The following is a 24,349-nucleotide window of genomic DNA, read 5'->3' on the forward strand; positions in this document are numbered from 1 at the left end:
TGGTGCATGAGAGAGGAGAGAGAGAGTCTGAAAGAGAGAAAGAGAATCAAGAGAAGAAGAGGGAAGGGAGGAGGCAATTAAACCCTAAATCCAAACGACGCCGTTTAATTTACTTAAGTGAAATAATGTCGTCATATATAAGATATATGTATTATAGAATAATGCTACTATACCTCTTCAATTTGCTCCTCATTTTGATCGCTCATATATTTAATTTTTTTTCTTAATGGTTAAAGAAATGATTATTAGTGTATTTGTATTTTTTTTATTTTTTAAAAATATTTAAACATGCTCAAAAAATGTTTGAATTAAAAAAAAAACATTTTGCACTAAGCAGACAATGAGCAGTCATTTGCAGACGATAGAGTAACACTACTCTATATTATATTGGCCAATTTGACGGTTTGAATTTGGTTCAAACTAGAACCAAATCGGTTAACATCATTTTTAACTATTGTCTATTGTCAGCGGATTGATTCTCCACCAACTTCGACCGATGCCATACTCCGGCAGCTGTTCTCAATGACAGTTTTTATAATTTATATAGCCCTAATTCAGAGCAAACACTTTTATAAAGATAACCGCCACACTTCCTTTCTGACCAGGCCATCTACACTTGATATCTCCACCGTCCACTCATTCCATTAAAGAATAGTTTGGATTTATAAATGAATTGAGAAGATTTATAAATAATAAAATAAAATTTAAATTATTTATTATATTTTATATAGAAATTTAAAAAAATTATTTTGATATTTAAGTTGAATTGTTTATTTTATTTTATATATAAATTTAAAAAAATTATAATAATAAAATAAAATAAATTGAGATAAAATTTGATAAAATTTAAATGCAAACGAGTCCTAAATCATATCTTCCACCGCACGATCCAATCACATTTCCCTACCTATAAAAATAACCCCCTTTCGCTTCGCTGCCTCTGAACGCAACCCAGCGGCCAGCGAGAGACGGGAAATCTACAGCGAGAGAGAGAAGCAAGGCATAGGAAGAACGGCTATGGCGGCAACAGTGTCTCCTTGGGCCAAGCCCGGTGCCTGGGCACTTGACTCCGAGCAACACGAGGCCGAGCTTCACCAACTACAACAGAACGAAAACCAGCCCATCTCAGGAATTCCAACCGAGCCTCTCGCCGATTTTCCGTCCCTGTCTGCCGCGGCCACCTCCAAGTCGAAGAAGAAGAAGGGCCAGACCATCTCCCTCGCTGAGTTCACAGCCAAGCCAACTCAGCCGAGCTATCAACAACATCAGGGACTCACCCCCGAGGAGTTCCTGGCTCTCCCTACCGGTCCGCGTGAACGCTCCGCCGAGGAGCTCGACCGCAACCGACTCGGCGGCGGATTCAGATCCTACGGCTCAAACGACTCTTCCAATTCTCGGTGGGGTTCATCTAGGGTTTCTGATGAGCCCCGCAGAAATGGTTCGTTTAAAAGGGACAGGGAATCTGCGCCTTCGCGGGCCGACGAGATTGACAATTGGGCAGCGGAGAAGAAGTCGACCGTTGGTAGTAACGGTTTTGAGAGGAGGGAGAGAGGTGGAGGGTTTTTCAATTCGCAATCTCGAGCGGATGATACGGACAATTGGGGATCGAATAAGGCCTTTGCGCCATCGGCGGACGGACGGAGATCTGGCGGGGAAAGAAAGGTGGGGTTCGCATCCGATGGTGGTGCTGATTCGGATAATTGGGCGAAGAACAAGAAAGAGGTGAGTAGTGTAGGAGGGGCTGGGACTGAAAGGCCCAGGCTTAATTTGCAGCCGAGGACTCTGCCTGTGAGTAATGGGGACAAGCAAGAGGCGGCGGGGATGGTTTCAAAGCCCTCACGGGGTTCAAATCCGTTTGGGGAGGCAAGGCCGAGGGAGGATGTTCTGGCAGAGAAAGGGAAGGATTGGAAGAAGATTGACGAGCAGCTGGAGGCCACGAAGATGAAGGAGGTGGCAGAGAAGGCGGACGGGTCTTCCTCGTTTGGAAAGAGAGGTTTTGGGCTTGGCAACGTTCGGGCCGCGGGGGTGGAGGATAATCGAACTTGGAGGAGACCAGGATCGGTTGAAAGTCGCCCCCAGAGGTTTGTTTCAGTCAGCTGTCTTACTGGCTATTCACTGAATTGCAAAAAAAAAAAAAAAAAAAAAAAAAAAAAAACTTGCTATTTGGTTTCTGATGATGCCTGTTGTTTTCAGTTGTTGTTCTTGATGTGGATGGACTATGTTTTTCACTGGGAGCTGTTTACTATTTTTTTTGTTAGATTAAGATTATTTTATTGCTCAGTTGGCATGAGGAACTAATTTGCTATCTGTCATTCCGTTTATTGGTTTCGTATTCACTCATATTGCTGGCTTTGTATTACTTTACCCATTTGATCGTTCTCCGTTACTATGTTTCTTTGTTATACTTTTGCTCATTATAACTGGTAGGAGTTTCAGTGGAGTACTTGGATAACATATTTTATCACGACTGTGCCAAGGTGGTTCTAGCATTTTAAACTTGTTCTAGTGACAACGGCTTGGTTTCTGGATTCAGCTCTAGGCAACCACGAACGGATCCTAGGGTTTTGGTGAACCAAAGTGAGTCGAGAGATAAGATACTCTATTTGGTGCACAAAATGGTGTCGTTTGTCCTTGTGATTTGATTATTCCTAACCTCAATATCTCATCTACCGTATTTGACATTTTTGCAAATTGATTATTCCAGCTGCCACTTTTATGTTGGTGATTGATTTCCAGTATCTACAGTCGGGATCCATGTATATTGTAAAGTCATTCCTTATCCCCCTTCCCCCCACCAAACACACTAACAGACTCGCAAAAAGAGCCAGAATCTATTTCAGGCTAAACTTTGGCTCTTATTCTTGCATCTGCTCTCTTAGGTATGCATGGTATGCATTTAATTGAACCCATTGACCGTGCAAATGGCTATAGTTCACTACTGCTTGTCGTCTATAACCTATATGGGTCCCACATGAGGTACACAAGCATGAATTGTGTAGATCTTTGTGGTACAGATGGCAAATGTTCTAGGCTATATGATCCCATAGTATATGGAAAAACAAGTCTCTTCATTGCTTTCAACATATCAATTCATCTTTGGAGCTACTGCTGGTCTCTTCTTTGTGCATCGCTCTGGTCAAGATGGGTGCTTTTCTTTTCAGCTAACGATGTGTGTTTTTGGCTCTTTGGTAATTGTGTTAATAGTGATTGTTACATTTATACACACATGCCTATGGAGTTGAGATTGTGTTCAAATTTCAGCTGAATTGAGACTTATATTTATAGGACCTTAGACCTTCAGATTTTTTTTTATAAGCAAGGTGTATTATTTATAAAAAGTAGGAAATATTACAAGGGTGGATCTTTTCCACTGTGAAAGAAGGGGGGGGGGGGGGGTGGAGGTGGGGTGTGATTCCTGTCCATGGATGTGGTCCATTTTGCTAGGTCGCAAGTTCCAGTCAAGGTTTGCTTCTAGGATGGTGTAGATTATGTTGATGATGGGTGCAATTTACCATCCTAACTCTGTAGAGGCCTGATAAAGTGCCTTATGAACGATTTCCGAGTCTCCTTCAATGATGATCCGTCTGCTATGTAGGTTGGTTTTTGTATACACTAAAAGGTTTGTAGTGTTATGTCATCATTCTGAAAATTGCAGATTGATGTGTAATCATTTTCTGATTTGAAGCTAAAGGAAAAAAGGTCTTGGACAACCGTTGTTGCAATACCTATGCAAATATGCAATATTTCTTGCCTTTACCGCTGTTTTTCTTTTTCAAAAGAAAAATTCTTCTCATCAGCCACTATTCACCACCCCTATATCCCACACCTTGTGAAAAACATCCCACACCTTATGAAAAAAATATAGGTGTGAGAGTGAATAGTGAATAGTGGCTGATATAGTAAATCCCTTTCCAAAAACATAATTTATTAAGTGGCAGACATATTACTACTTTTGAAGTATGTAAGTTAAGATTTGAAACCCACCCGTGGGTAGCCCAAGTGGTAAGGGCGAACTTGTTTGCATGTGCCCCATCAGGTTTGATTCTCCCTGAGATCTAACTGCGATTTAAGTGGGGGGCCATAGTGGTGGGTTGCTGTGCTAATCTTCCCAGGAGTTTATGTTCCATGGGTGAGTCCTAAGGACTCTGCTGTGGGATGATTCTCCTGTCATTAAAAAAAAAAAAAAAGATTTGAACAACTATTTTTGCAATTAGTTTGTTTAACTATATGATTAATTTTTTTTTTTTCTTTTCCTTGCAGTGCTGAGAAAATTGAGAACATTCCTGGTGAAGAAAAATCAGGAGAGCTTATATGCGATGCTGAAATTTAACAAAGGTGTTGAAAATGCCAGAAGCTCTTGGTTAATGGGAGGGCTTGTTTTGTTAGATTTTTTATTCAGTTTTGTTATTGTCTAGTTTTTAGGGGTGTTCTGCAATGAATGTCATTACTGTTGAACGGTTTGAAGACAATTTTGGTAGGCTTTAAGGTAGTGAGGCTAGTTCGGCCTATAATTTGTAGTACGTGTTGCAACTCAGCCATTTTAGTTATTCTCATTATTGTTACAATATTTGAGTTGTTCTCCTCTTGAGTGTGAGTGGAAATGTCTCTTGTTTTGAGACGGTGGCCGATAAATTGAGAGATATATACGTTTTAACTGAGTTTGAGCATTACTTCCTACTGTATTTTTTATAAATTGGCCATTTTCTTTGCTATGAGGTACTCTGTGGGAGAAGTTACTGTGGTACAATATTTCTTCCATGTTTCACAGATGGCAAAGTTATGCTAACAATGCCTTGTTCGTTTGCTTTTTTCTTTCTAATTATCTCTTACATTATGCTGACGATGTCTTAGGTTTGTTATAAATAACATTCTGTTGTCTTTTGCATTTTCTGATAGCTGCTCGTGGTACTTCGGATCCGCTGCTTTGCAAGACCTCCAAGTTTGGGTTGTGGGAACTCCAACATTTTTATTTTTCAAACAAGATATGGATCCAGTTTATTTCGTAGATACTAAAAGAAAATTATGAAAGTATTCTAATTAACGTCAATACACAATAATTAATAGGGCTGATCAAGTCAACGAAATCTGCAAATGTAAGATGAATCAAAACTACAATAATTAACTATGACGTCCTGACGAGGGCATCCTTATGTGGAAGTACTTGGATTGGAAAGCAAAAATTACCAAGGTTCTGAACTTCTGTGATGTTCCAGTCCACCATTGGGTTTTGTCAAGTTAAACATTGCTGAGTGTAGTTTGGAAATCCTGGTGCATGTGGTGGTGTAGTAGTAGTTTGTGATTCTAGAGGGGGAATCTTGGGTGGTTTTATGGGCTTATTATGGAAGCGGTGCCAACACAATGGCTGAGACAAAGGCATTGCTTGATGGTCTGCGAATATGTAATATGCTGCAGCAGTCTAACGTCGAGGTTGAAACTGATTCCCAATTGTTGGTTAACTGGTGGAATGGACAGGGTGATGTTCATTGGGCTGTGCAAGAAGACTGGGAGAGAATTGCTTACATTGCAAAGGAGTTGAACATAGTAGTTAAAATACATATATAGAGAAATAAACCAAGTTGCTGATTTCCTTGTCAAAAAAGGTGTCACGGGACATAACGACAGATTTTGAGCTGATCCCAAAGGAGATAACAGGCTTGTTGAGACTAGACAGGATAGGATTGCCGGTAATACGTTGGTATGACTTGGATCTGGCTAGGCATTTTCGGAAGCCTTTTGTTCTTTCTTAGGGGATTAGCAAATGTAGTTAAGGTGTTCAAGATGCAGCAGATTGATGGAGTTAGGCTGGAGAAACTGCGGGGAGGGGCACAAGAACGGCTAATGCAAGTAAGGGAAGGTCAGGTCCACCTCGTACTAGCGGAGAAGAAGGCAAATTACAAGCGCTTTTCCACAACTGAGATTACTATTAGGAACAAAGTTAAAAGAAGCCGTAATTTTGGTCTCTAATATCCAAATTCCAAGATAGAACATGGTCTACTCTGATTTATAAAAGGAGTGTTTTTGGATGGTTATTAACTTTGGGAATTTGACCTTTGGACATGGATAAACAATGTATGATATCCCAAAATGGCGATGAGTACAACAGATATGAGACACAAAAAAAAATAAAAAATAAAAAGAAAGCCTTGAGTTGCTGCTATTGTTTTAACCAGCAATCTCAAACCTTCTTCTTCTTCTTCTTGTTCTTTTTTTTTTTTTAATGGAATGGAGGACATTTTTTTTTTCAAGGATAGTAGAGAGATGAGGACTCAATTGATCTTGAATATCTTTCATTAAAGAGGGATGCAAAAACCATCAGGCTTCAACGCCATTGGCATGGATAGAGAAACGCCAAACTTATCTCGGATGCCGACTTTCGTTTACAACAAGGGCACGAGGAAGGTCCATCAAATAAATTACTACTAGTATCTCTGACAAGAAGGAAAAAAAGAACTATACAAAGGCATGTGCAATGCAGTTGAAAAGAAAAAAGAGAGAGGTTATGGGGGGAAAGGATTGTTTGTCTGGCCCGGCCTGGATTTGCACATGAGACCATATCTTTCATCTCTATATCTTCATCAATGCTTCTCGCCACTTGGACGGCCAACTAATACCCTCCCACCGCTAAAAAGCTCAAACCACAACGGGTACAGATCAGCTGCCCACGTCTAGAATTTCTGAAAATAAGCACTCCCCCGACTTGAAGGGAGTTAGGTGAGAAACTTTACCCCATCCCCCCATCTGATCTCTTTCATACGAGTATGTCTGCTGACATTATTAACTGAGCATGGCTGGCGCCTGTCATGTGACAAATATAGTCTACAAAGTCGTGAGAAATTATTTAAAGGTTTCACATGACTCTACCCAGGCATTCATAGATTTGTACTAATTAACTCAAGGGGTCCCTAATCCATCGGTCCATTATAGAAAGAAATAAAACATTAGTGGTCACAACAGTAAGAGTTTTGCATGTATAGGATCTTAGAAGCGTGTTTGGTTGGTGGTTCTGAGGTGGCGCAAACACTCCCGCCCAGGCCACCCCGAACACTACCAGCCACCCTCAATGGCTACTGGAGTAGACGAGGAGTCTATAATTAGACTTCAACTTTTACTCTCTGCATTTTGGTGTTGTGAAAAATTAAAATTGAGATAGTAATATTGCTTGAACCGTTTCGCTTGCTTGCAGGACCTTGCGGGTCATAGGTTTAACGCTTTAAATGGGAAAGGAGGAAACAAAAAGCATTGACAATGACAACCAAAATCTAAAATCGTTGTGACATAGCACTCCGACTTGCAATAGACAAACCTATTTAAGGCTGGTTTTGTCATATAAAATCAAACTATTTCATTTTATATAATCATTATAATTTTCTTAAATTTTCACACAAAATATAATAAATAATTCAATTTTTTCAAATTTTAAAATAAAAATAATATTAAAAAATAATATTATAATAATATTTTATTTAACTTCTAATAAAACATCTCATCTCATCTCATCTGAAGTACATAATCAAACGAGGCCTTACTACCTCCAAAATCATTAACATGATCGCATCGACATGTATCCATAGCATCATCTCAACAAGATCATCTTCCCGACAATATTAAAATATCTATATGGGAATCTAACCCGTCGAGGAGGGACAGTCTTAAACAGACCTTGAGCATTATAAGAGATAATCCTGTTCTGAGTCCTTGGAACCCAAATGGAAGGGACTAATGCGACTCCCAAAAAAATCAATTGAAAAGGAACAATTTCAAATGAGCCTGAAGCGTGATAAGGAGCTCTGGGCTCGACTCTGCGTACCAATTTATGATTGTGCTTTGTGCCATCGTATTATTTCCTTCACTGTGTCTATGTTTTGTAACTTTCAGAACATCAACGTCGATAATTTATGTAGACGAGGCTAACACTACCAACATTCTTAAATGAAGTTCCGTGATGGTAGAAATTAGTTTAGCCTCATAAAAAGTTCTCTATTTTCTTTCCCACAGGTCATAAATATTGGCAGTTGAGAGTTGAATATAAGCATCTATCACACACTACTACTACTCTTTATTAACTTCTGACTGTTGTGGGTGTTGGTCACGTTTTGATAACACCAATCCCTTCTCCTTTTCACTCGATCTTTTGCTTTGGTTGTCTCCTTGCGCAGCTTCCATTTTCATGGATTTGCGAGAGAAACTCCTTTTTACGGGTTTCTTCATTCTTGCTGCAGCCATTGATGGAGCTCGGGCAGATACTATGGTCACTGGCACTGTCTTCTGTGACCAATGCAAAGATGGCCAGAGATCCCTCTTTGATTACCCATTTATGGTGAGATCCACAACCACGTACGGACTGCATTATTCATTTTTGCGTTTCTTCTTCTTTGGTAATTTACCCAGATATTCTCGCATATTATACTACAAATCTCCAATGTTTGGCAGTGAATTTCCTCCACATACCCTTTTTCAGTTCAACTTAGCAACAATCATGAATGGTATATACTAGGGCATGCTTGTCATTAACTACATGTGATTTATGAGCTTTAAGGCGTTTTGGACCTTTCGTGATTGGGTCCCAATCTTGGAAATGTGTCGTAACCCTTCAATTAAATATGATTTCCAGCGGAAAAATTCCAGTGCCAAGTACCAAGGCCAATAAATGAAGATGAGAGGGCTAATGCTTGGCAAATTGATGCCCGCTCTTGAAGAATTTTTTTTTTTTTTTTTTTTTTACTGTTAGATCACCATGATTTGTTCAAAAAATTATTAACTCACATACGACAACCGGTACTTTAACACTAATGATAGTTTGCTTCCCGCAGGAATTAAAGTTACAATCTCATGTGCTGACAGTGAAGGGGAGGTCACAATGTCAAGGGAAGAGACTACAAATTGGTTGGGAAACTATGTAATGAAGTTTGATGGTGCCCCGGACTTAAGCGGTTGTTATGCCCAGGTTTCAGGCAGTAGTAGTGGACAAGGTACAGTGGATTGTGGTGCAGCTGCTGGTCCTGCTCAATATCTTAGACTTGTGTTTAGGATGTTTGACATGGAGATGTATGCTGTGGATCCTTTGCTTGCTCAGCCTGCTCAGCCCATGTCATTCTGCCCAAGGTCAGCAAACCCGGTACCGCCCTCACCGGTAACACCAGCTGTAAGGCCTCCTCCACCTTTCAGGCTTCCACCTATGCCTGGACTGCCACCACTTCCTCCATTGCCACCCCTGCCTCCAATGCCACCGATGCCATTCTTGGAAGCTTCGGCTTGTCCACATGAGTAAGTTGGATCACATCAAGGCTAATTGATTGGTTAGGCAGTAGGATGTTGCACTAAACCACTCTACCTGTCATTGTTATTCTCGTCTCACGCGTTGAGTTCAAGATTTGAATTCTTGGAACACTTTTTTCCGATTCGATTTATAAATCTTCACCTGCCCCCATCACTATTTTAATGCTCTGTGACGTTCCTGCCTCATTTTCCCTTAGCTATCTGAACTCTGAACACCAACTGAGCCAAGACTTTATGCCCAAGGGTTTCGGTCTAGGTTTCCAACTTTCCTGCCCTCCTGCACGCCATTAAACTAACACGTGCGTCAGGCTTCCAAGAGCAAGAGTAGCTGCACGTGCTTGTGATGCACATGTGTAAGCATCCCATATATATCGCCATTGCCAGTGTCATCTTTCCTACAAGTCATGTGATATATGAAATGGGCATTCACAAAAAGAACCCACAAATTAATCCATCCATCACTTTACAGCTTCACGAGGAACTTGTCACAATTGTTTTTGAGTTGGCCTAGAAATTGCTCCTGCCCATGAGTTTGTTCTTCATAATGACACAGTTTTTTTTCTCCCATTTTATGAAGTTATGACTCTCTAAAAGCTGTTCCAACATACATGCGATATCTGTGAAAAAAACATATTTCTTTTCGAAGTTAATTAGCTGTAATTTCCTTCACCTCTGAATAGGATCAAAATGTTGCATGCTTGTTAACTCATTATAGTGGTTTTTGTGGTTCCCCAGAAGCTGGACAAGTCCGGAGTACAGATGCTACTGGAGGGCTGTGAACCCGGACACAAAGGTTGCTGTTGTTTTCGGTTTGCTCGCAGGTAGAAGATATGGGACAGACGTGACATTGTGGCAAGGCCTGCAAGGGAGAGGAGAGGCGTATAGGGCTCTTCTTAGGGAAGGAGTCACTGCTTTTCTTAACTCTTACAACAGTCTTCAATATCCTTACAATACAATTGGTGTAGTCCAACGCATGAACTGGGCCTTGATGGGATCTCCTCGAAATGTCCTTCTTACTGCTCTGCGATTCACCAGAGCCAATTCTGGTTATGGCAATGTCACCTGCAATTTCACCCCTTGCAAGTAATGATCAGTCCTCGATTCGCATTATATATGGAATATACAGACTTAATTGTGTTCTGGGGATATAAATAAATAAATACATATATATATATGTATTATGTGTAGGTTATGATTTTTATTTCTGTAATTTGGGCTTCTCGAGTCGAAAGATTCTTCATATCTATTGCGAGTAATTACTATTATTTTCCTTAATGTCTTATGAATCACCATTGTTGTAAGTACTACTGCTGAGTATGAGATTCAGCAATTTAATTAATCAGTCAAGTCACAGGCAAATAATACAAAAAACAGAAAACCAAATAAAATATATATAGAATCACAATCACATGAATCAAAGGTCGTTGGCAACTCCCAGGTTATCTATGTATCGGTGGGGAAGTACAAGTTTATGCTCGTAGAATACCTTGATTTTGGGTTCACCGGCGGTGAGTTCAACGGCCGCTCCATCAGCTCTATCAACTGCAAGAAGAGTAGCTTTTTGCATCTAAAATATTTTCTTCCTGCAGCTGGTGCCGAACGGTTATTCGAATAGTTATTACACCTTTTGCTGCACAATTATAAGTTTTTGCGTCTAACTTTGAGCGACACAAAAAAGAAAACTTATTGTGGCGCAATTTGAACATTTTGTATCTAAATTGGAGCGATGCAAAAAGAAAATATTTACGTTGTTTTTAAAGTGGTCGCTAATTTTCGATGCAACTGGTGCCAAACGATTATTCGAATAGTTATTACACTTTTTGCGGCACAATTATAAGTTTTTGCGTTGAAATTCGAGTGACACAAAAAAGAAAATTTATTGCGTCGCAATTTGAATTTTTTGCATTTAAATTAGAGCGATGCAAAAAGAAGACATTTGTATCATATTTAGCCTGCTGTTATGTTATGCTGGCTCTTACTCCTTGAACTTTGATGTAAAGATCTGTGGACTGCTAATTCTGAAGTTTAATTGTAAAATCTTGTGTTTTGATTCATCTCAAGAAGGAGAAAATAATTACGTGTTTGTGCTAATTTCAGGGGATAAATCTATAATTCTTACGCATGTGTACTGCATCATGTCACTACTGATCATGCATGTAGGTATTTTGATAAAATATTAATATGAAATCAGAAGGTCTTGAATTCCAATATGACTCTAATTACCTTGTCAAATATATTTCCCAATTCGATGAGTAGATCGGTGATTTGTCCGACTCTACACGTTAGGTGAAGTGAGAAAATATTTATTAGATAAGAATTTTTAATTAAACTGTGAATTAACATAATATTATGTTTGTTTATTTGTTTTTATCTAATTCCTTTAAAGATAAAAAAAGGGATCGAATCATTTCACTTAATAAATAGTTTATTATTAATTAAGGAAACTCATACTTTAAAGAGGAGTATTGTTACAGTATTTTGTAGGTTGTAAAAGATAAATGATTTTTAGAAGCTCTAAAAGCACTAGCATTGAATTCATTAAATTCATCTTCAAATTTTGATAAAAAGTATATATTTTCCATATATCTAAAACCTCCTTATCCATAACTCCACATTGGATTAGCTATTGAATTCATCAAAATAATAATATAATATTATTTTTTTAATGATATTATTTTTTATTTTTTATTTTACAATTACACTAATCATGATCTGTCAAAGCAAGAACGTTTACCAGTTATAAACAAATTTATTAATTAAATTTCAAACATCTTATGATTATTCAAGACAAATATAATAACAAAATAGAAAATAAGAACTAAAAAGCAATCAAATAAAAAATCGATCGATCACAATTATAAGTACTAGCAAATAGGTTGGAATTTTAAAATCAAGAATAACAGTTCTTGAAAACAGTTTGGACTTCAATCACACAACGCAAGGGTCCCATAACATTAACAGGCGGCATTGCAGGATATTATCAGAGGTTCCTTGTGTGGCATCTCCAAGTTGATTCAAGTCTCTAAATTTTGTTATAAAGAAATTGAATTAAATCTTCCTTTAATATTATTGTTGTTATTCGTTACTGTAAACCAGTGGTATTCAAAATCATTTTGCTGACTATAAGCAAGTAGACAATCTTCTTGAAACATATTTTATGGGTCATAGCTAGATATCATCTTTATCCACTATGCTGACATTGTATGCCTCAAAAGCCATATAAAATTAAAGTAATTATACGACCTAACCAAGCTGCAATACCGGTTAATTGGGGTTTAGCTTTGTGGATCCTAGTTATTTACGTCTCATCTAAAAATCATATAAATGTAGTGTAAAATTTCTCATACATGCATACATGATTAATATATATATATATATATATATGAGAGAGTGAACTCACGGAGATGAAGAACGTTCGGAGCAGAGGGAGAAATGAGCTGCAACGGTGCGCCTATGGAGGTGATGGAGGTCCTCTTTCACCTGAAACACCTCGTACAAACTTTAACATCTGCTTCACGAAGATGAACTGGTCACTTTCTCAGCAAAGGATATGATACAAGTTTCGCGAAAAATAGGAGAGGAAATGGAGGGAAGAAACGGAGAGGAAGAATGGGAGATGAAGAAAGCAGAGAAGAGAGGGAAGAAATAATGAAATCTCATATTCGGGAAGAAAAAAAGGGAGAGGAGAGGAAGAATTGAAAACGGATTTGAAGATTTGGGGATTTAAGGGTAGAGGAAGAAAGCAGAGAAGAGAGGGAAGAAAGAACTGCTTTGCCAGATTCGGGAAAAAAAAAAGGGAGAGGAGAGGAAGAAAGATAGGGAGAGGAATCGAAAAGGGATTTCGTGATTTCGGGGTAGAGGAAGAAAGCAGAATAGAGAAGGAAGAAAGAACTACTTTACGTGCGAAAGAGTATTTTCGTAATAAAATAATCTGATAGACGTTGAATAGTAGTTTACCAAATTTGAAGATAAATGAGACTCACTGTAGTTGAAAGCTTCAGATTTAAGTAAAAACTGAATCCAATGCCATGTGTTTTGAGCAAAATTCATCAAATTTTAAACATTGGACTCATTTAATAAGTCTAATGCCAGTGCTCTAAATAGTTAAGTCTTGCATAAGTTTTTGTAAAAAAATAGACTTTATTTTGAAAAAATGTAATTTTTTTTATTACTTAGATCTATTTTTTTATAAAATATATATACAAGATTTGTCTATTTAGAAATTATATCCTACATTATTCGCGATAAAATATTCCTCGCATACATATTGTATATATCCAACTGATTGATTTTGTCTGAAGCCAATTATGAGAATGTCGAAAATGATTGATTTCATATCATCGGACCAAAACCTTCAAAGTCGTTGAGTCGATCCACAACTAAAATTTAAAAGAGAAATGATACTTGTAGTTGTGAGTGTACAAGTATCGTTAATTTTTTAATAATAAATCTCACTCTTTTTAAAAATAATTACATAATATTTACATATTTCACGACTATATGTAACATTACTCAATTAAAAAATAGAACCAAATTAAAATTTTGTGACTTTTGCGCTCATGATCATCATTTCATCATTAAGAGCTCGTTTGTTTTCAGAGATGAGATGGAATGAGATAAGATTAAAGTTAAAAAGTTGAATAAAATATTGTTAGAATATATTTTTTAATATTATTTTTGTTTTGAGATTTGAAAAAGTTGAATTGTTTATTTTATTTTGTGTGGGAATTTAGAAAAGTTGTAATGATGAAGTGAGATGAGATGAGATGAGATGTTTCTTGAAAACAAACTAGGCCTAACTTTCTTCTGACAATCGGGTGGGTATTCACTATTCATGAAAGTCAGTTCTTTTTTGTGACCAAGAACAATAATTCATTTGAGTAGTACTAATATGCCGTTCAGTTTTAACGGTCGGCAGGGCTGCTAGTATAAATTTTATTTTTTATTCTTATTTTTTTAACATAATTAAATATTTTTAAAAAATAAAAAATATATCAATACATTAATAGATAATTCTGTAATCAGTAATTAAAACAAATTAAAGATATAAATGATCAAAATGACACGATATAATAACATTATTCATTTAGTTATAATTATAAGTCAGTTCTATTTTATCTCCCAGGAAGTAAAGTATGGAGAAACTTGTAAGATGATAGTCGCAATTAATTATGTGGACATGCATACATCACGATAATTTTAAGTATATAGCTAGACATGATTCCATTTACAAACAGTAGCCAAACGGCCCAAACCCAGAGAGATCTAAGCACTAGAAAGAAAGAATTTATCCAAACGAAATGAACAAAGTTGCCGGTGTTTGGACGGCAAAAGACTATGAATTAGTCACACACCGTTTCTTTAGGGGAAAAAGAAAAATGCTCACTAATTCTTTTCATGGGTGTAACCGAATCAACATATTTTCGAATATTAATGGAATGATATATAAGTTCATCTTGCAATTCGAAGATGGCAAGATTTTTTTTTTAAATTAATTCAAATGTGTTTGTTTTTCCTATTCAACATTTTTTTTAAATTATTCAACTATTTTCACATCAGTATGTAGAGCATATCATCCACGTCACTTAAATGATAAAATTTAATTTAAAATATTCAAATTTGAAAATTTAACTTTTAAATTAAATTATATCATATAATCATTTTATTATGTATGCTTTACCACTTATTTGAGAATAAATTTTTTCTTTTCTTAATGAGCTTTTACTATTAACTTTGTTATATATATTCGTGTTACGTATTAATTTGTTCCTAAAACAAATAGACCATCCTAATTTTTATTGTTGTTAAGTTTAATGATGTGATTAAGCTGCTAATGCCTGCAATTAGGACTATATAAGTATACATACATCGATCGGACCATTTCTAATCCAAAACCAAAACTTGTCAACTCAGGGAGACAAACAGCATCCCATTACTCCATGGCTACCAAAAGGAACTCACCTCTGGGCTTTTCTCTCTTCTCGTCAGCGCTAGTACTGCTTCTGATTCTGTTGGTCATAGTATCATCTGGGTCACCCATCGTAAGTGCAGGCTATGGTTTCTCTATCAGAAAAGCAAACATTCGTGACCTCCAACTCGCTTTCAAGCATAACCATCTCGCCTCCAAGCGACTGGTTGAGTTCTACCTCCGAGAAATCCAGAGACTCAACTGTTAATCCATGCCCTGAGCAGTCAACATTGACTGCTCAGCATTCAGCCCTCAGCGCTCAACGCCCAGAGCCCAATGGTTATCTATTGAATGCATATTAAATGCATTCATACGGTGAGGCGATATACGTTCGCCTATAAATTGAGACTTGCAGCGAGAGTCTTAAATCACACCGAAGAAAGAAGAAAAGAAAAGAGAGAGAGCCGGGAGAGCTCTGAGAGAAAAGAAGAGAGTTGAGTTGAGTGGAGTGTGATCCTCCTCTTCTGTAATATTTTCTTGTGTTCCACTTTTTAAATAGTGAAGCTCTTTTCTGTGGATGTAGGCAGTTGCCGAACCATGTTAAATTCTTGGTGTCACTGAGTGCGTAAAGTGTACTCTTTTATTACCGCTTTTATTCTTTCCGTTGTGTTGATTTTCCCAACAAGTGGTATCAGAGCTATTGTTGGGAGGAGTTTTTTTTTTATAGAAAACTCATTTTTAGTGCGTTGCTTAGTTTGAAAATTTGAGCATACCACTATGGTCGTCTCATAGAGACAAGAAAAGAGGTGAAAACCAGAGGTTGGACGGACGCCGCACGCTCCCCCATGTGCCGTTTAAAGATCGGAGAGTGAGCCCACTCTCGACACGCGCCACATGCACCCAGGAGAGGCCCAAGCGCGTGATCCACACTCTCCACACGCCACACGCGCCCAGGAGAGACTCAAGCGCGTGATACCCACTCTCTGCACGCGCTCCAGAGAGAGTCCTCGTGCGTGAAATACACGCGCCACACACGCCCTTGACTCAAGAAGGCGCGTAAGTTCCATGCGCACCAGTAAGGGTTCGGCGCGTGAAGAACACGCACCTACGCGCTCGACAGTGTTCCTGTTTTGGTTCTTTTGCTCATTCTTTGTGCTATCTGAGTCCGATTTTGATGAAACAAGACTCGTTTCCAACAAAATCAAATGTTCCGGACACAACAGTGCTATCCGTTTTGCGATATTCCATCTCAAAGATCCTGTACTTACATTTTGTATTTAGAATCAGTCTAATTCCATGGAGGATTCAGCATCAGGCGCCATGATAAAGCTGACTGCCTCAAAATACAGTCTTTGGAGGCCTCGGATGGAGGATCTCTTGAACTGTAAAGATCTGTCTGACCCCTTGGAAGATGAAGGAAAGAAGCCAGATGAAGTTACGGATCAAGTATGGAAAAATATGTACAAGAAGACTATTAGTCAAATCAGACAATGGATTGACCATAGTGTTTTTCACCACGTGGTCCAGGAGACAGATGCATATAACCTCTGAAAAAAGTTGGAGGATATGTATTAGGCTAAGACTGCTCGAAACAAGGCCCTCTTGATGAGACGGCTTGTTAACTTGAGGTTGAAGAGCGGCACCTCTGTTGCCGAGCACACTAGCGAATTTCAAAACCTAGTTAACCAACTCGGATCCGTCAACCTGAATCTTGGCGATGAAGAATAAGCCCTGCTACTTCTTAGTTCGTTACCAGACAGTTGGGAGACGCTGGTGGTCTCCCTCAATAACTCTACTCCAGATGGCAAACTTACCATGACGATGGTTAAGGATGCCCTGTTTAATGAGGAGGCCAGGCGAAAAGAGACAAGCATGAATCAAACTCATGTCCTTGTCACCGAGAGTAAAGAAAGGCCTCAAGGTGATGATAGAGGGAGAAATGGAGGCAGAAACAGAGAAAAGTTTCAACCACATGGAAGGTCCAGCAGTAGCAGGAACTAGCAGACGGGTAACATGAAGTATTACAATTGTGGCAAAGAATGCCACATAAGGAAAAACTGCCGCAAATTTTTAAGGGAGTAAGGTCAAAGCAGTAAGCTTAAGAAAGAAGATGCTGAAACTCTTGTCACTCTTTCGGGAGATGTGGCAATACTCTCCACCATTGACGAGAAGTGTCTGCACGTTGCAAGCCATGATGTTGATTGGGTGGTAGATACAGTAGCATCATACCATGCCACTTCCCATAGTGAATTTTTCACTATGTACAAAGTATGAGACTTTGGTACTGTAAGGATGGGGAACGCCAGTTCCTTGAAGATCGTGGGAGTGGGCGAAGTGTAGATAAAAATCAACGTTGGTTGTACCATGGTGTTGAAAGATGTTTGACACATTCCTAACATTTGGCTCAACCTGATTTCGGTAACAGCCCTTGATCGACAGGACTATGACAATTACTTCAGTAATGGCACTTGGAAGCTGTCACAAGGTGCCATGGTTGTCGCCCGAGGACATATTTGCGGTACGTTGTACAAAACCCATGTGAAAATTGGTTTTGATAGCCTCAATGCAGCGGAAGACGAGACTTCATCGAATCTGTAGCACAAAAGACTCAGACACATGGGTGATAAAGGGTTGGATACGCTTGTGAAGAAGGCACTCATGAAAGTTGCCAAAGGAATAGCGTTAAACCCTTGTGAGTACTGTTTGTTTGGTAAACAATGCAGAGTCTCGTTTAATTCCTTTATAAAGAGAAGATTAGAGTTGTTGAGTCTGGTACACTCTGATATATGAGGTTCCATGGAAGAAGAGTCATTGGGAGGTAACAGATAAAGTTGTTCGTGCTGCCTGTTACCTGATCAACAAATCACCTTCTGCACCACTGGAATTTGAAGTTTGTGAGAAGGTTTGGTCTAGAAAAAAAATGTCTCTTACTTTCACCTGAGAGTGTTTGGGTGCAATGCCTTTGCACACGTATCCAAGGAGCTGAGACAGAAGCTCGATGTCAAGTCAACTCCATGTATCTTTGTTGGATATGGAGATGAAAAATTTGGATACAAGTTATGGGATCCAGTGACAAAGAGAATTGTCAGAAGTATGGACGTTAAGTTCCATGAAAACCAGCATATAGGAACTGAAGCTTCCTCAATGTCAGTAGAGCTTAGTTCCTATACTCCACATCCTGCACCGTTACAGTTCGTCACAGATAATGAAGATATGCAGGATCGAGATCCAGAAGCAAAAGAAGAAGCTCAGGGTGTCGAGCAATGGGAGTAAGAACCCTCTCCACCAGCAGCTGGTATATCACCATAAGGATTAGATGGTGATGAACCTCCCTTAGTTGATGAAACTCAACCAAGAAGATCGATAAGAGGCTGCCTACTGATTCCATAGATGAGATATCCGGAATCAGACTATATTCTGCTTACTAATGAGGGGGAGCCTGAGAGTTTCTAGGAAGTTCAAACCCATACTAATAGAAGCCTATGGGTGCAGGCAATGCAAGAAGAGATGAGTTCTTTGCAGAAAAATCAGACCTATGAGCTGGTGAAACTTCTTGAAGGAAAGAAAGCCCTAATAGGTGTTCAAGCTGAAGAAAGATGGCCAATGAAAGCTGATAAAGCACAAGGCCCGATTGGTTGTCAAAAGATTCTAGTAGAAGAAGGGAATCGACTTTGACGAGATATTTTTCCCAGTGGTGAAAATGATGTCAATCACTCGAATTGGTAGCCAGCTTGAATTGGGAACTTGAACATATGGATGTGAAGACAGCCTTTCTCCATGGAGATTTGGAGGAGGAAATCTATATGGAGCAACCAGAAGGGTTTGAAACTCCAGGAAAAGACCACTTAGTCTGCAAGCTAAAGAAGAGTCTATATGGCCTCAAGCAAGCGCTGAGGCAATGGTACAAGAAGTTTGACTCATTCATGATGAGTCATGGTTACAAGAGATTTGTTATAGATCGGTGTGTCTATGTTCAAAGGTTCCAGGATGACAACTTTGTCATACTCCTTCTTTATGTTGATGATATGTTAATCGTTGGTGAGGATAGGTCCAAGATTAACAAACTAAAGAATGAACTATCCAAGTCCTTTGACATGATGGATTTAGGCCTAGCACAACAAATTTTGGGCATGAAGATTGTTCGTGATAGGAAAGCCAAAAGGGTGTGGCTATCACAACAAAAACATGTTGAACGGGTCATCAGACTTTTCAATATGGGAGATGCTAAGCCAGTCAATACTTCACTTGCTAACCACTTCAAGTTGAGCAAGAGCTCGTGTCCTTCTTCAAAGAAAGAGATTGAAGAAATGAAAGCAGTCCCCTACTCTTCAGCAGTAGGAAGCCTGATGTATGCAATGGTTTGTACCAGACCAGATATTGCTCATGTTGTAGGCATGGTGAGCAGATTCCTTTCAAATCCAGGAAATGATCATTGGGAAGCAGTCAAGTGGATTCTCAGGTACCTAAAAGGTACATCGAAGATGTGCTTGTGTTTTAGGGGAGCTAAACCAGTTTTAGAAGGCTATACAGATTCAGATATGGCAGGAGATTTGGATAGCAGGAAATCTATTTCGGGATTTCTCTTCACTTTTGTAGGAGGAGCTGTCTCTTGGCAGTCCAAATTACAGAAGTGTGTTGTTTTATCTACAACTGAGGCAGAGTACATTGTCGCAGCGGAAGCTGTGAAAGAGATGTTGTGGATGAAGCGTTTTCTCCAAAAACTAGGGGTTAGTCAAGAAGACTACAAGGTATATTGTGATAGTCAAAGTGTTCTAGATTTGAGCAAGAATTCAATGTATCATTCCCGCACCAAGCATATTGACATCCGCTATCATTGGATACGCGAAGCGATGGAACAACAGCTGTTGAAGCTTGTGAAGATCCATACGAAAGAGAATCTAGCGGACATTCTAACGAAGGTGGTTACAAGTGAGAAGCTTGAGCTATGCAGAGATATAGCTGGAATGGATAGCATCTAGGTAAATGGGCATGGAGGGGGAGAATTGTTGAATCCATGCCCTGAGCAGCCAACAATGACTGCTCAGCATTCAGCCCTCAGCGCCAAGCGCTCAACGCCCAGCAGTTACCTATTGAATGCATATTAAATGCATTCATACGGTGAGGCGATATACGTTCGCCTATAAATTGAGACTCACAACGAGAGTCTCAAATCACACCCAAGGAAGAAGAAAGGAAAAGAGAGAGAGCCCGGAGAGCTCTAAGAGAAAAGAAGAAAGTTGAATTGAGTGGAGTGTGATCTTCCTCCTCTGTAATATTTTCTTGTGTTCCACTTTTTAAATAGTGAAGCTCTTTTCTGTGGATGTAGGCAGTTGCCGAACCACGTTAAATTTTTGGTGTCACTGAGTGCGTAAAGTGTACTCTTTTATTACCATTTTTATTCCTTCCACTGTGTTGATTTCCCCAACATCAACCCGGTCCTCAAAGGGGTCATAGAGGTGAACCCAGATGCTGTGTACCAAGCCGATAAGGCTGACCGCGAGCGCAAGGCGAGAGCACCTTGCTCATTCTCTGGGTTGCATAGTATTCCCGTTTTGCTCAAGGATAACATCGGAACGAAGGACAAACTGAATACCACGGCTGGTTCGTTGGCGCTGCTTGGCTCGGTTGTGCCTCGGGATGCAGGCTTGGTAGCCAAGTTGAGAAAATCCCAGGCCATCGTTCTGGGGAAGGCTAGCTTGAGCGAGTGGGCTAATTTTAGGTCGCTCAATGCACCCAACGGTCGGAGTGCTAGAGGTGACCGGGGCAAGGTATGTTTTCAACTTCTGAACAAAGCAATTATATATGTTACAATGTAGGTGGAGTGCTTGTCTAACGTTACAAAGGGCTACATCTACACAATAAATAAATAAATAATAAATAATAAATATAAAAATAAATTTATAAACTGACATATTTTTACGTGAGACATCAAATTCTAAGATATTTTTCTTTACATTATTAATTGACATGTTGACACTGAAGGATGCATCTCCAAGTCCTTTATATGTATAATTGGCCATAAATTTGATGTGCAAGTAGCATTATTTGTATATGAAGAATTTGTCATCCTTAATATAGACCATATGATATAATGCAATTAAAATATATATATTTTTTATTTTTTTTTTATGTAAATTAACTAAGAGAAAATCTATTTATAAATATTCTTTTTTACACACCCAACACATCATTAAAGTGGAAGCTTTCCAAATCAACCATGCTAAAAAATTGAGCGGTGGCACAACTCGTTTATACCGTTGGTTAGTTTTTGTGTAGTTTTTGTGTTTTTATTTTTTTATTTTTCTTTTCATATTTTTTTAATATATTTAAATATTTAAAAAAAAATAAAAAAAAATACACCAATACACTTAAAATTACTTCCTTAATCACTAAGTAAAAAAAAATAAAAAATTGTCAGAGCGGTATACTATATCGGTCAAGTAGAGGCGGCAGACAAGCTTAATTTTCTCTAAAAAAATATTGGCATTTTGAATTCTTTTTAAGTTATAATGAATTCCACTATAAATAGTGTGTTAACACACCAAGTTATGTGTACCAAAACTCATCAACTAAATAAAAAATCACTTATTAACTAATGTGACCAAGGATAACAATATTAGAATGAAGAGCAGTATGCCAGTACTATTTCTTTTTCTATCTATTTCACCATGCTAATTAATTATTTCATTGTCTAAATCTCTTGTCTTCTATTTTTTTAAGATGCAAAATGTCACATTAATATAATAAAGATATGTATTTAAAATGTTCGACACATTAATGATTATAATTCGAGTAAGAAAGAGTCAAGACAAAATAACGCTAATATAAAACAATTGTCTTAGATCCTAACTAGAACAACTAATAGCTTAAACAGAAATTTAAAATTTGACACATAATTTAAAAACCAACCTCCGACCTATAATTTTAAAAACAGTATATCAACAACGAGTAATATTACTATATACCATACTTTCATTCTATTTTGATCATATTAAATAGTATGTGGCACATTTATCATTAGATAATAAAGAAACATGCAATAAATAATAATTTAATAGTGATAAATATGCCACATCATTCTTAATGAGATGAAAATGTAGTGATAATATGATATATAGAATTTTCCATCAACAACCTGTTGTAGCGTTGTGTGCTGTTATGACCAGATACGAAGAATATGGTATTCGTACATGTCCGATTACTTGATCATCTTTGAAGTTGAATATATTATTGGTCCATGTCAGATTTGATGAAGTAAACAAGTTTTTACACGAGTGAATATTGTGACAAGGAAATTTGCAATCTTTTGCAATTTTTTTTGCAGAATCCTTATGTGTTATCGGCAGATCCTTGTGGATCAAGTAGTGGTTCAGCAATATCAGTGGCTGCGAATCTGGTAGCAGTGGCGCTTGGGACCGAGACGGACGGCTCAATCCCTTTACTGCTTTTCAGTTTCTGCATGTTTGGTGATTGTTTTGTTGTTTCTATTTCTGTGTTTCCGACTTAATGTCGGTGTGTTTTTTTGTTAGTACTTGTTGTTTTTGTTTGTAGGAAATATAAAGTGAAATAGGCTATTAGACTTATATCCATAGCATTATGGGTTCCTCCCTCCTCTAGTCAGGAGGATGGGTGTTTTTCTATACTTCTTCCCCTTTTGGTGGATGGAGTTTGGATGCTGGTTTTTTAATCTCTGTTTTACACAGAGATTAATACTCTCTTTTGAGAATTTTATGAAGTTCAGACAATGTCCGTCACATTATATTTGTGTACGGAGAAGCTTACAACAGGAGTTTAGTTTGGCTTGTATCTTGAGTTACAGATGTAACTTCTTTATAAATGAATGAAATGATGTCCACTTCCTATCAAAAAAAAAAAAACTCAGTAGTAGGCATCAAGCCAACCGTTGGCCTCACCAATCGAGCAGGAGTCATCCCGATCTCTCCTAGACAGGACACTATTGGGTAGGTGATGTTCATGGCGGCAGCCACTCTATTATTCCGTCGTAGTTTTTGTGCGGTTTATGTTCATGGAGCTCCCCTGTTTTGAATTGAACAGGCCCATCGGCAGGACAGTATCGGATGCTGTCTATGTTCTTGATGCCATTGCAGGTTTCGACTACTATGATGCAGCAACGAGGGACGCATCAAAGTACATTCCACGAGGTGGCTATAACCAATTTCTGAAAGCTTGTGGGCTCAAAGGGAAGAGATTGGGAATAGTGAGAAATCCCTTCTTCATTTCCGGTAGTGGCTCTGGGCAGGTTAAGGCTTTCGAGAATCGTTTCCAAACTTTAAGGTCAGCAATTTCCAAGAACTAGTGTTAATATACAAATAAATCACTCGAGGTCAGCCATGTCTTTTTGAAACGTCATAAGCTTTTTTCTGCTATCAAGGCAACGAGGTGCAGTGTTGATAGACCACCTGGAAATAGCCAACATTGATGTTATATTGAATGCCGCATTGAGTGGGGAAGCAACAGCGTTGCTGGCTGAATTCAAACTCTCCCTGAATGCATATCTCAAAGATTTGGTAGTTTCCTCAGTGAGAACCTTGGCCGATGTGATTTTCTTTAACGAGAAGTTCTCGGATTTGGTAAGAATATCAGCAAAGGGCCCCTTCATCTCTCTTGTCTTGCATGTTCAGGACGTGGGGGCGGAGCTCATTCATTTTATGACTGTTTGACTTGTATATATGGCCTAATTGCAGGAAATGATCAAGGAATTTGGCCAAGACATCTTTCTGGCAGCCCAAATCACAAATGGAATTGGCAATAAAGAGAAGGAGGAATTGCTTAACATGACAAAACTTTCCAGAGATGGATTTGAGAAGGTGATGAGAGACAACAGGTTAGATGCATTGGTGACTCCTGGTGCCGACGCTGCTCCCATTCTTGCAATTGGGGGATTTCCGGCCATCAATGTCCCAGCAGGATATGATAGTGAAGGGGTGCCTTTTGGCATATCGTTTGGAGGACTAACAGGGTCAGAGCCAAAGCTGATTGAGATTGCATACGGCTTTGAGCAAGCGGCTAAGATCAGGAAGCCACCTTCATTTAAACCTTGAAAGCTTTCCAACAATCTCTATTCAAAGTTGAAGAACTTGTATCAATACCTCTTATCTACAAATTTATATATCAATTGCAAGGAATATGGTCTTTGGCACAGAA

General features: G+C 38.5%; 3 protein-coding genes across 4 annotated transcripts; all 3 read left to right on the forward strand.

Moving 5' to 3' along the window:
- The first annotated feature begins 917 nt into the window (after window positions 1-917).
- On the forward strand, window positions 918-4,658 carry LOC121254234 (eukaryotic translation initiation factor 4B3). 2 transcript variants are annotated; one of them, XM_041154202.1, is made up of 2 exons: window positions 918-2,081; window positions 4,261-4,658. In XM_041154202.1, the coding sequence occupies exons 1-2, from the start codon at window positions 1,018-1,020 to the stop codon at window positions 4,328-4,330; spliced, it is 1,134 nt and encodes a 377-aa protein (XP_041010136.1). In that variant the 5' UTR covers window positions 918-1,017; the 3' UTR covers window positions 4,331-4,658. The 2 variants fall into 2 exon arrangements, with proteins under 2 accessions (XP_041010136.1, XP_041010135.1); XM_041154201.1 differs by having other exon boundaries at window positions 926-2,168; window positions 2,200-4,330.
- A 3,264-nt stretch (window positions 4,659-7,922) lies between these two features.
- Window positions 7,923-10,385, forward strand: LOC121254247. Its single transcript, XM_041154216.1, has 3 exons — window positions 7,923-8,316; window positions 8,809-9,264; window positions 10,012-10,385. Exons 1-3 carry the CDS (start codon window positions 8,168-8,170, stop codon window positions 10,361-10,363), a joined length of 957 nt encoding a protein of 318 aa, XP_041010150.1. The 5' UTR covers window positions 7,923-8,167; the 3' UTR covers window positions 10,364-10,385.
- A 4,830-nt stretch (window positions 10,386-15,215) lies between these two features.
- On the forward strand, window positions 15,216-24,330 carry LOC121254246 (probable amidase At4g34880). Its single transcript, XM_041154215.1, has 7 exons — window positions 15,216-15,439; window positions 20,610-20,952; window positions 22,509-22,639; window positions 23,059-23,145; window positions 23,240-23,479; window positions 23,577-23,775; window positions 23,890-24,330. Exons 1-7 carry the CDS (start codon window positions 15,216-15,218, stop codon window positions 24,244-24,246), a joined length of 1,581 nt encoding a protein of 526 aa, XP_041010149.1. The 3' UTR covers window positions 24,247-24,330.
- Window positions 24,331-24,349: the final 19 nt, after the last annotated feature.

The sequence above is a fragment of the Juglans microcarpa x Juglans regia genome, chromosome 3D, assembly GCF_004785595.1.
Source record: "Juglans microcarpa x Juglans regia isolate MS1-56 chromosome 3D, Jm3101_v1.0, whole genome shotgun sequence".
NCBI classification, from domain to species: domain Eukaryota; kingdom Viridiplantae; phylum Streptophyta; class Magnoliopsida; order Fagales; family Juglandaceae; genus Juglans; species Juglans microcarpa x Juglans regia.